We start from the raw sequence: 12,706 nt of genomic DNA, 5'->3' as shown, positions 1-12,706 counted from the left end.
TGAAACAAGTAAAAGAGTAAAGTTTGCAGAAATGGACTCGAGACTTTCGTATCTTGTATGATATTGGCTGCTACGTGAAATGAGATGGACATCAGCAGAAATCGAAACCGTATGACATTTTACACACAATATTGGCAGGTAGATGAAATGAAACAACTGCCACCATATATCGAAACCGTGTCATATCTTGCTTGATAAATTCTGTTGAAGTCGACTTTGCCTTTCATCCTTTCGGGGTCGATAAATTAAGTACCAGTTACATACTGGGGGGGGGGATCTAATTGACTATCTCTACCCCTCCAAAACAAAAAAAAAAAAAAAAACTTTCGAGCATGGTACCTAGAGTAGAAAAGACTATTAACCACTACATGAAGTAAATATATTTCAGCTAGAATCGAAACCGTGCGTCGACTTAAACGCACGCATTTGCAGCTAAGTGAAATAGCCATAACCAGGAATCGAAACCGCGTGTAATCTATGATCTAGATAACCCAGAACTTTTCAATCAGAGAATAGAATTTGTTAGAAAAAAAAAAAAAAAAAGAAACCTTAGCGTTGTTTAACATGAAATCAACCCGATCCAGAATATCTATGACCAGAACCACTCCAGTAGTGACCACCCTCACTTTTGATCGTATATTGCGTAGGAGTTATATAATACAATTTGTGTGTTTGTAATTTGAATTTGGCGGTTTGGCTGCTATTTCTGGTAGGCCAAGTGATGAGGTAAACTCCGCGTTCGGATTTGTTTAGATGTTTGATAAAAGATAACGTCTCCAATAAAATTGAAACAGAACAGAATCTGTACACAGCGACATTATAAACAAATAACTTGTATGCTTCGTCTTATTATTTATTATTCGTTGCAGTTTGTGCGTTGGTGTATAGCCCGCCCTCATTAAAAGTCAAGCTGTGAATTTTTCCCTGGTGTATATATAATGTCGGCACTATAAATATAACGAACAAAATTGATATTTCGTATTTAGAGTTGGCAGATGGGTCGATTTATTCGACTAAAAATTCCTCAGGGTGGTACCCCAATACGGCTGCAATCAAATGGCTTAAACGAGTAAAACAGAAGAGAAAAGGCGCTGATGAAATTGGGATCCATCTAATACACTCGTACATCTTTTACGCCATAAAACAAGGACAATCGACTGCAGGGCTGTATTGTGATCCTCTAAATTTGAAGCTTTGTACCTATGTTGGAAATTAGATTTTATCCATAGCCAGGGTGGCAGGTAGATGAGCAAAATCGGTGGAGCACGAGACAAAATGCTTTGCTAGCTGGCAGAGACGTTAGCACGCCGGGCGAAATGTTTAGCGGTATTTCGTCTGCCGCTACGTTCTGAGTTCAAATTCCGCCGAGGTCGACTTCGCCTTTCATCCTTTCGGGGTCGATTAAATAAGTACCAGTTACGCACTGGGGTCGATATAATCGACTTAATCTGTTTGTCTGTCCTTGTTTGTCCTCTCTGTGTTTAGCCCCTTGTGGGTAGTAAAGAAATAGCTTTGCTGTATTTGATTAGGTCTCTTTATTTTCTGTATTGAAATCCCACCGCGATCCACTTTGCCCTTTCACCATCTTTGGGTCTCTGAATTAAATACCAATGGAATACTGGAGTCGATAAATTTGTAACCTTATGCCTTAGCGACCATTTTGTTGGTTGGTTGCATCGAGAGTGGAGTTTTTTTCCCGTTTCTCTGTGTACGGAGTTCGAATGCTTTCTCAGTCAGCTTCGTTTTTCATCTTTTCAGAATCGATCTTTTCGTGTGCTTGTTATTTAGTTTAGATGACGATGAACAGTTAGTTGTATGGTTTTAAGTAAGCTTTATTGCCATTTCTTCAACTAATAATGCAGGATCTTCTTCAAGTAATGCCTCAAGGATCTTATCATCAAACTCAACTGGACGTCCTGTTCGATCTTCATCTTCAAGGCTGAAAATCTCCATTTCTGAATTTTGCAAACCATCTTCTGCAAGTTCTTTCATTCAAGCATTCTTTCCCATAAACTGAGTGTATGTTTCGATCGCTTCGGCTGCAAAGTTTCCTTTTGTGTACTCATAAAGCATTATGTGTCTTAAATGCTCTTTGGATACTTCCTTGTTATAAAGGGTTTTAATCAAATGAATTTTAATTCTATTATTCTGTAAAATAATATTTAATTAGTTTAAATGTACACAAATGCATAAAAATAATTTTTAATTCCATTAGACATTCTAAAATACTATTAAATTTAATTCAATTTTTAAAAAGGTAAAATCGGACAGAACTTATGGGATAACCTGATATCTACTTGACAACCGGCGATGGTATAGAACTTAGCGGTTCGGCAAAGAGTGAAAATAGAATAAGTACCAGGTTTAAAAAAAATAAGTACTACGTTTGATTCCTTCGACTAAAATTTATTCAATGCGGTGCCTCGGCATGGCCGCAGTCTAATGACTGAAAGAAGTAAAAGATAAAAGATACCCATCTATCAATACATATACGTTTCTATACACACGCACACTCACTCCCATTTATATAAAAGTGATATAAAGTTGACCTACAGGTTTTTAGTAAACACACATTTTAAACTTTCCTGACAAAAGTCTATTCTCTTGTTAAACTACACGTTTTTCTCTCTGACCAAAAAACGGCGTTAGGTCTGCCGACTATATATAATACTAGTAGTATCGCCCGGCGTTGCTCAGGTTTGTAAGGGAAATAACTATATAAGCATTTTTAGAGAGTTGTAGCCAAAAAGTATTTAAAAAATGCATTAAAAAAATGATCGTAAATTTTTTTTAAATCGTTGACTCATCGTAGACATTTTTAGAGAGTTACTTCCCTTATATAATAGCGAAAAAAATGCATTAAAATGGGAAAAAATGATGGTAAATTATTTTTAAAATCGTAGACTCATCGTAGACGCGCGCTAATTCCCAGAAGGGCTCGATATGAATCACGACTATAAGATACCCGGTTTTGGTTAAACTGCACCGTAAAATGTGGGAGTAGTTAGGAATCTAAATCGTAGGAGATAGACACACAACTTCACTTTTATATATAAAGTTTTTTCGTGATTTTCGTACAAGTTGACAAGAAAAGAAAAAGAAAAAATGATACACAGCTATTGTAGTCGGGCGTAGACGGATGTAGTTGCGTGTTGACAAAACTCATCGTAGCTAAAGATTTCATGCGGTCAACCCTCAGTCGATTGTTGAGTACGCTTGACAAACGTTTAGCTAGGTATAAGGAATTAATCAAGTTTACCCACTCATATTTCTGTGTGTGCGCGCGCGTGCTCACGCACAAACAAACAAACACACGCACACACACACACTCTCTCTCTCTTGTGCGCGCGCGCGACCTCACATCCGCCACTGCTGGGACAATTTTTCGTCTCTCCTCCGCTATAGAAATATATACAGTAATCGCGCACTCAATACGTCGCGGTTCACCTATCGCGCACTCAGTACGTCGCGGTTCACCTAACGCGCACTCAGTACGTCGCGAGTATTTCTGACTAATATATTTAAATTTATATCGCGGTCTCCTCAGTATTTCCGGGTTTCTGCGACCGATAGGTATTTATATTTTTTTAGATTTTAATTATTTCTGTGTGAGGTTTTGGAACGTAAAACCTGCAATAGTCGAGGGCTTACTGTATAAAACTTTGTACCCAGTTTCTGCTCGAGAGTTGCGGCCATGTTGGGGCACCGCTATTAGCATTGCTACACCTCTACTTGAAGTCTCAGTTGGCGAATGAGTGTGTTTGATGCTGCTGTCCTTATCTGCGTTTCCTTGAGTAAGCTCATCCGGAACCCTTGATAGGAAGGAGTTTCACTTTTGTTTTGAAGACACCTACATTCACTCAATGTAAGTCTCTAAGGCTTTTGGTGAAAGATATTGAGGAGCTGTGGGCCCTTGAAACACAGGCTGTTGCAGTATTTGGTCCTGTATCTTGATTGCGATACTGGGATCTTTGGCACTAAGCAAAGATCTGTTGTTTGTGTAACTCTCAATGCCAGTTTGGTACAAATCCTTCCCGGATTTCTCATACCTGCTCTTCTCGTCACCTCTTTGTTTCTCACTCTGTCCCTATAAGAGATAACCAGGAGTGGACGGAGGCAACGTCGATGGGACCCGTCCAGCAATTGAGAGATCTTCGCTGTCTTCTTCCAGGTTTCACTGGCGTACACGGTTGTTGGTATAACAGATGAGTTAGCTACAGCTTTTTGTGTGTGATTGTACACACACACACACACACACACACTCTTGAAAGGTAAACAAATGTTTTTGTGTTCGTGGGGTGAAACTGAATTGTCCTATTAAAAGTATATCTCCTTTCCAATTATCTAGCAGATGTTGTTTTGTACATTAATTAATTCACCACCTTGCCAACGAAATGCCCTGTTATATGAATGAATTAGACTGTCTGGTCTGGCTAACTCCTGATTTGTATTCGCTATAAATAACTACACGTTATTTAGTCTCTCGGTAGACAGGCGAAAGAAGTACACGTTCTCCAGTGAGATTCCGAAGAGAAGAGAAACCGGTCAGAACGACATCCGCGGAGAGATTAAAATAAATAAAAAAAAGTTTACAACTAATTTTGAAGCTACACTTGTATTTCTACTATCAGAAAATTAGTTGGCGAGCTGGCAGAAACGTTAGCACGCCGGGCGAAATGCTTAGAGGTATTTCGTCTGCCGTTACGTTCTGAGTTCAAATTCCGCCAAGGTCGACTTTGCCTTTCGTCCTTTCGGGGTCGATTAAATAAGTATCAATTACACACTGGGGTCGATGTAATCGACTTAATCCGTTTGTCTGTCCTTGTTTGTCTTCTCTATGTTTAGCCCCTTGTGGGTAGTAAAGAAATAGATATTTCGTCTGCCGCTACGTTCTGAGTTCAAATTCCGCCGAGGTCGACTTTGCCTTTCGTCCTTTCGGGATCGATTAAATAAGTATCAGTTACGCACTGGGGTCGATGTAATCGACTCAATCCGTTTGTTTGTCCTTGTTTGTCCCCTCCATGTTTAGCCCCTTATGGGCAATAAAGAAATAAGAAACGTTAGCATGCCGGGCGAGAGGCTTAGCGGCATTTCATCCGCCTTTTCATTCTGAGTTCAAATTCCGCCGAGGTCGACTTAGCCTTTCATCCTTTCGGGGTCGATGTAATCGACTTACCCCATTCCCCAAAATTACTGACCATGTGCCTGGATTTGAAACCAATATTATTATTATGGTGGGTGGCGAGCTGGCAGAATCGTTAGCGCGTTGAATTGAATACCTTGCGGTATTTCATCTGACTCTTTACGTTCTGAGCTGAAAATCTGTCCAGGTGCGAAGTGTGACGATAGTATCAGCTTATCCCTATCCCTACCCTCAAAATTGCCAAACTTGTGACAAATCAGATAATTATTATCAAAGAAAGATAATAAAAGGCCAAGTTGACCGAATCGTCCAGTGATTCTCAACAGTCCATATGGTCCTTGGGGCTCCAGGGCCGGCCCTAGGGTTGCTGGAACCCCGGGCAAACAGAACTTCGGAGTGTACAAGCTGATGGTCGTGGAAATGTCCTTGTCTTTGTCACACCCTCCTTGGCGTCCCCTAACACATGGTACCCCGGACGACTGCCCAAATTGCCGGTACCATGAGCCGACCCTGGGGTCCACATAAGATTTTGTTTATATTTATGTGCAATAAACTGATTCTGCTTATTTTTACAATACACAAAATATTTTAACAAGTATTTTAATATAATTTTTAATATTATTTAATTATAAACATATAACACAATTTTTGAAACTTCGAATGGTTGTAAGGATCCAGCAGAGTAAAATAGGAATTAGAGGAGGTCCATGAGCAAAAAATGTTTGGGAAACACTGCGTTAGAGCGTAATAAAAATACTTTGCTGTAATCCGTTTTCACTCTTTGCGTTCGGAGTTCGATATCTGCTGAGGTCAGTTTTACTTTTTATTTCCTCCTTGCAGAGGTAGGGTATGTAAAGGCAATAGAATAAGTCCACCAGTCAAATGCCGAGGTTGATAGTATCCAATAAAAGTGTCTCCTTTAAAAAAAAAGTCCCGTGCCATGTACCGAAATTCTTAACAATTATTATTAACACAAACTTAAAGAAGTTCAAATATGCTGGAGGCATATTCGAACCCTCGAGATAGTATTTCACTGTATTTTGTTGTGGATGAAATTTTTCGCTGTTGACAGAAAGGAGCAAACTCACTGAGTAAATTCCTTACACCTTTCTGTTTACAGAGAAATTTTCTCCCTGATAAAATACATCGAAAGGCTTTCTCACGGGTTCGAACTCTCCTCGAGCATATATCTATACCCATCACTGCTTAGCGCTGTCACCCCGTTTTTAATTATTACCAAAGGAATTTTATTTATCTTAGATGTTATTTCAGATGTACAGTGACGTGATCGTAACTCTTGGTGAAGTACCATTTGGCGACAATCAGCTGTTACTTTTTATAAATGTACCCCGCCCCAAGTTTTCCAAACTTGAATGCCATGGCTATCCCGCCAATTTAATAGAATACATTCAATTCTGCTTCAACAGAGCACGTTGGCTCCTATTTGTCAGCACGTGGTCTCTTATCCATTGTCTATTTTATCAATTGTGTAATCAATACACACACCATCATCAAATGCCGTTTTCTTATTCTTTCTAATTTTTGCTGTTGTATTTCTTTTATTCATTTTTCTGTATTTCTCACGATCCCGTATTCTGTTATTTTCTTCAATGTTGGATTATGATATATATTTAGCATCATTTAAATATATACTTTTATTTCTCATTCAATATAATAGCTAAACGATTGGCTAATTATTATTATATAAACTCGCTAAGATGTCTAATATTTTATTTACGTCTATCTTGGTGTTTCTCAACCATTTAAAAAAGACTTTCGATTCCTAATTTGGACGGACCCTCATAAAAAAAAAATCCTATTATATTTCTGTAATTAAATATTATTTGGAATTAAATAAAAAAAAAAATTAAAATATTTTGAGCATTGTAGAAGTAAAACAGTTTTTGCGCATAAATTTTACAAAATCCTACACGGAACCCCCTCCCCAGGTCATATGGACCCTGGTTGAGAATTACTGGTCTGTCCAGTTGTTTGGGAAACTTATATTAGTAGTCCTGTTTCATATCCATAACTTAAACAAAAGCTGAGAGGCGCATTCAACAACATTACGAAACGAGACTCTAATAATTGAATTAACGACCATTTAATTATCTAAAGGCATTGTTTATATAAACACTATTCGATTTACATCGCTAATTTTTCGTTATTATGAACACATTTCCGTATCGTTTGACTGCTTTCTTAACTCCCTCCAATTTATGCTCGTTGGGTCCGATATCCTTATGCAATATTCACCATCGGATTCCGATGAATGAAAAGTGGTGGGCGAATGATGGAAAAGAAAAGAAAAAAATACAGTACGAAAGAAAATAAGCCAACAACTCTTGTGTGTAGGAGGAGGGTGAACCCTTCAGAAAATAGTCATTTACTGCTATAAACGGCTGTTCACGTTACTACTGACTTCGCTGATCCTGTTACTTTGCTGTTAGGATTTATGTTTGTGAGTCGATGGAGTGACTCGCCCTTAAGCAGTGAGAGAGGAGGAGAGATAGACAATAGCGCGGGAGAGAGAGAGATTTAATTAGTGAATGTGTGTGAAAGAGTGAGAGAGTAAGTGTGTGTGTGTGAAAGAGTGAGAGAGTAAGTGTGTGTGTGTGTGTGTGTATGAAAGAGTGAGAGAGTAAGTGTGTGTGTGTGTGTGTGTATGAAAGAGTGAGTGAGCGAGTAAGTGTGTGTGTGTGTGTGTGAAAGTGTGAGCGAGTAAGTGTGTAAGAGAGAGGGAGTGATTGTATTTGTGAGCGAGAGAGTGATTGTGTGTGTGTGTGTGTGAGAGAAAGAGAGGAAGATTTAATTAGTAGATGAGAGTATGTGGGTGATAGATAGAGAGAGAGAGAGAGAGAGTTATCGAATTAGTTGAGTGAATGTTTTAAAGAGTGGGCGATAGAGTGAATGAGAGAAAGACAGAGAGAGAGGGGGGGTTTCTAATTGAGTTGTGTATTTCTTAACAACAGCAGCAGCAGCAGTAGTATTGACTGTAAGGGGACTTACAACTGTTAACAACTTCAACGAGAGATATTCTTTCTCTTCATTCACATCGAGTCGGTCCATGCCTTTGAAACTCCAGTCTTTTCACTTCTCCATACACAGTGTCATCGTCATGTGTGTGGATATATAAACGACCTGAGCGTGGTTGCTCTACCAGTGCAAGGACCAAGCTCCTTTCTTCTCATATACACATACTTATATATATATATATATTTATATAAATATATATATATATATATATATACTCATAGATTTACTCTATACTTTTGCCTCCCGTCTTCTCTCCGTGCCGGTGCCATTTTATTTTATTGTTTTTTTGCGGTTAACAAATAAATCTGACCAACAGACATGTCTTTAGTTCCGATGTTAAGTCGAACGCGGAGGCCATCGGCTGCGATCTTAGAAAAAGATATCAAGGTGAGGAAATGGCTTTTTTTTTTTTTTTTTTTAAATAAATAAATAAATAAATAAATAAATGTCTGTCTGAACTAAGAAAGCGAAAAAAAAACAACAAGAAACAAAACAAACAAAAAAAACATTACAGAAAGATCAAGTCACTTAGTTACAAATTCACGTATCTCGCGCGCGCACTCACATCTATATACTACTATTAGTATATTAATTACGAGAATGTAAGTTTGTGCAATTACGGACACGAGAAAAAGTACTCAATACAGAACAGAGAGTAAAATAACGTAATAGCAGATGAAAGTTCCGTAGAACAGTAGAATTAAAACTTCTGTTAAATTATATAATAGTAACACTAACACACACACACACATTATATATATATATAATATATATATATATATATATATATATATATATATATAAGATAAACTTGGAAATAGATGCGTGGCGTTCAATCATATTATAATATACATAAAATGTATATATACATTATGTATGTACATTTTAATTATATTATATATATATATAAACTGAAGTGGTGATACGTGTTTGCTTTTTTATTTCCAGCCTAAGGGTTGTGGCCATACTAGAGCATCACTACTGTGGTTAAGTTAGTTGGAAATTCATTTAATTTGCTTTGCTTACCCAAGTATTTTTCTATGTGATAAATATACACTAAATATGTTTCATAATAAAGCATGTGCATAGACACATGCAAAAATTTGATGGAGAAACACGTGCACAGACGCATGCATGCATATATATATATATGTAGCGTGTACATGCACGTTTGTGTGCCATTCATCAATCAGCTATCAATCTATGGGTCTAGAATTCGATCTTTTGTCGAATCTGTGCGCGCGCACCACGCACGCACACATTCTTTACAAGTTGATAATTCAACTCCGCCGCTTACTCGGTTCTTCGTTTACCCTCTTAAATGATACAGAAGATGATTCCGAAAGTCAGGAACTCCGAGTACCGACGACGTTGGAATAGATAAATTAATCTTACTCCCATGTAGTTTGTTTTTACTCCTGTTGTTATTTTTAAATATACAATTCTTTCTCTCCCTCTTTATATATATATATATATATATATATATATATATATATATATATATATAAATAGTTAAGTAACTTCAAACAATAAGTACCCCGTACTGAAAACGTAGGCTCTTGAACGAAATCTACAGTTAATTCAGCATTTGAGTGTTAGATAAAGAAAATTCTTCGAAATTTTAAGAGTTTTCCATATTAAGCAAGTTTTCCAACTGTACCCTCCACGTATGGAGTAGTTTTTGCTAGTTGCAGCTAACCTCATTGTTGCTAACAGACTCGTTAATTGTATGTGCTATATATATATATATATATACATACATACACACACACACACACACACACACACAAACAAACCGATAATCGACAACGTGAAAGTCAAATGAACAATTCGCTAATCTTCAGTTTTTAATAAGATATACAAATACTACATATTGAGTACATTTCCTAGTTTTTCATAAACTCATTCACCAAATTGCACACAAACACACACACTGTCTCTTTCTTTCTATCTCGCTCGCAGTTATATATGTGTGTATAATTCTAATGTTGAAAAAAAAAAAATTGCTTGTTTTTAATGACTTTCTCGATATCCATCAAACTGCTAAAACTTTGCCTTGTTTCTGTTCTTGCTCTGCGTGTGCACGTATATAATCCACGCGGCATATTGTTGTAGCTGCTGTTGTTAGTAGGTCGGTCACTGAACTCTATTGACCATCACCACTCATAGTTTTATATATTGTCTGTGGATTGGCGGCCCCTGGACTCCCTCTCTACAGACCAGCACCACTCCAAAATCGCTTGGATTTATAGATCTCGGAACATTTTTGCGATTGTTATGATCCCCAGTCGATTTCTGATCGAGCAGACTTTTTACGTTCAGAGATATTACATCCGTCTTTTGAGGGGTGGGGGTAAGCCGGGTATATAGACAGTCTCGGACTGTATCATTTCTATTTGGCAGGATGTGTTTATAGGGAAATTTGGCTGCTATTTCTAGCTTGTTGAGTGTGTGTGCTGCCTCCATTTTATATGTATAACCTTTTTTCAATGAAAAGCCTGTTAGGGACTTCGTTTCGGCTTGCTTCTGGTGTGTGCCCATGTATGTATTTGCAATGTGTTCGTGGCTTCAATCAGGTTTTTATATCACCATTCAATGCAAGTTGGTCGACTATTTTTCATTGTATTTTTTACAATCCATATGTTCGTGGTGTGCCTTGTTCATACAGATTGATGCCTGAAGTCTGTTGTTGCTCCATATAATAACGATAGTAATAACAATAATAATAGTATGTCTGGTTCATATTAATGTTAGCACGTATCGTCTACAGTTTTAATATCGGTAGAAAACATAAAATTAGGGGTGAAAATACTCTCATTTTCACCCCTAAGAAGTTTGCTTTCCAACTACATGGTTCCGGGTTCAGTCCCTCTGCGTGACACTTGGACAGGAGTTTCCTTGTTAGATTTGGTAGCTGGAAACTGAAAGCAGCACGTGTGTGTTTGTTTGTTCCCCACCACCGCTTGGTAACTGGTGTTGCTATGTTTACGTCCCTTTAACTTAGTGTTTTGGCAAAAGAGATGGATAGAATAAGTACTAAGTGTTTAAAAAAAAACTAAAAGTACTGGTGTCGATTTGTTTGACTAAAAATTCTTCAAGGTAGTGCCCCAGCATGGGCGCAGTCGAATGACAAATAAGTAACCAATAAAAGACACACACGCACACATACATATGTGAATGTGTGGTTGCCCTTCTATAGTAACATATACAGCTATTCAGTCTCTGGGTTGGTTTGCTGTTAGTGTGAATTCAGAAGTGTGTGTTCGATATAGTCCAGTGCTCGCCTATGTCATTGTCTAAAACCACATTAGTTGGTGCTTTGAAAAGATTTATTTTGGGGGTGATTTGGTTGCTCTTTACTTGAAAAAAAAGTCTTATTAGGGAATGAAGAGAAAGACTGTCGTGAAGCTAGGCGTCTTTTCGTACCTCCTCCCCTTCATAGATTGAGGAGTAGAATTCAAAACAAAGGCCATGTTATAAATAAAAGTTGTTAAACCTCCTCTAGAAAAGTTGAAAACTAGAAAGAAAAAAAAATCTGAAACGCATTGTTTCTTTTAAGCTGGAATCTATTGTTTTGAAAAATCTGTTGACAACTTTTGCTTTGTTATTCTACCTGAAAGTAACTGGCCGAGTTTAGTGCAAAGTCTAATTAATTTTCGTGTATTTAAGATTGACTTACCTTTTACTTGTTACAGTTCATAAGCTGTGGTCATGCTAGGGCACTGGCCTGTTTGTTTTATTTTTTTAAACTTTATTGAATGGCTTACTTCAAAGAAAAAGGGTCCTGTTTGTGATCCTTCCAGAGTGGTCTTTGTGATTGGTAGAACAAAAGGAAGAAATAATTATCAACAACCTGAGGTTCTGGCCTGAATGTTAGCTACAAATAGGGCTCTACTGGGGGTAATCCAAAGACCCAATGGTGGTGGTGTTAAATCAGGTTATGGATTAAGTCAGGGTTTCTCAACCCCCTTTTTTTGCCTACCAACATCTTTGATGCCTATTTTACTGTACTGGACCCTAATAAGCATTCAATGTTTTTTAAAAAATGGCATTTTTGTAATTAAATATTATTAGAAATTGTATCAAAATAATGCTAAAATATTTTGTGTATTGTTATAATCAGTTTATTGCACATAAACTTTAACAGAATCATATGTGGATCCTACTTGAGAAGTACTGGGTAAAGTCATCCTTCTGCAGTCTACAGTAGTAGTTCCAAAACATTTTCGGGCTGCTGCCCCCCTTGACACCCAGGCCACATTTCTAGCACCCCCACCCCAACTAACCAAACCATCACAAACATAGACCTTTGCAAAGCAAATTCAAAGCAACTGTATTTCACAAAATAAAAAAAAAACTTAACCTAACGAACCCATTATATTGTTGCTTTTACATTAATTGTCACCCCATTATCGCTTCACATTTCTTCAACACCCTTGGAACTTTCCACAGACTTGGGGTGGGGGGAATACCACCAACTTTGGGATCCACTGGTCTACAGTATTGATAGACCAACTCTTTCAGAGA

The 12,706-nt window shown here is 37.6% G+C and overlaps 1 protein-coding gene and 1 long non-coding RNA gene across 11 annotated transcripts in view; one reads left to right on the top strand and one right to left on the bottom strand.

Annotated features, from left to right (window-relative positions):
* The window catches only part of LOC115209078 (adenosylhomocysteinase-like 1), a 469,217-nt gene that overhangs the window by 113,508 nt on the left and 343,003 nt on the right, over positions 1-12,706 (top strand). Inside the window, exon 1 of one of the 7 annotated variants that reach the window (XM_029777180.2) lies at positions 8,123-8,566. The exons of 4 other annotated variants lie outside the window; for them this stretch is intronic. In XM_029777180.2, coding sequence (XP_029633040.1) covers positions 8,498-8,566 — 69 coding nt within the window. In that variant the 5' untranslated portion in view covers positions 8,123-8,497. Of the gene's footprint in view, positions 1-8,122; positions 8,567-12,706 lie in introns of those variants that run through there. 2 more of the 7 variants (XM_029777182.2, XM_036501501.1) reach the window with 2 other exon arrangements.
* The window catches only part of LOC115209079, a 308,087-nt gene that overhangs the window by 128,610 nt on the left and 166,771 nt on the right, over positions 1-12,706 (bottom strand). The window lies entirely within an intron of this gene.

Source organism: Octopus sinensis, linkage group LG3 (genome assembly GCF_006345805.1).
Source record: "Octopus sinensis linkage group LG3, ASM634580v1, whole genome shotgun sequence".
NCBI classification, from domain to species: Eukaryota; Metazoa; Mollusca; class Cephalopoda; order Octopoda; family Octopodidae; genus Octopus; species Octopus sinensis.
This window is presented reverse-complemented; position numbering and strand designations above follow the sequence as displayed.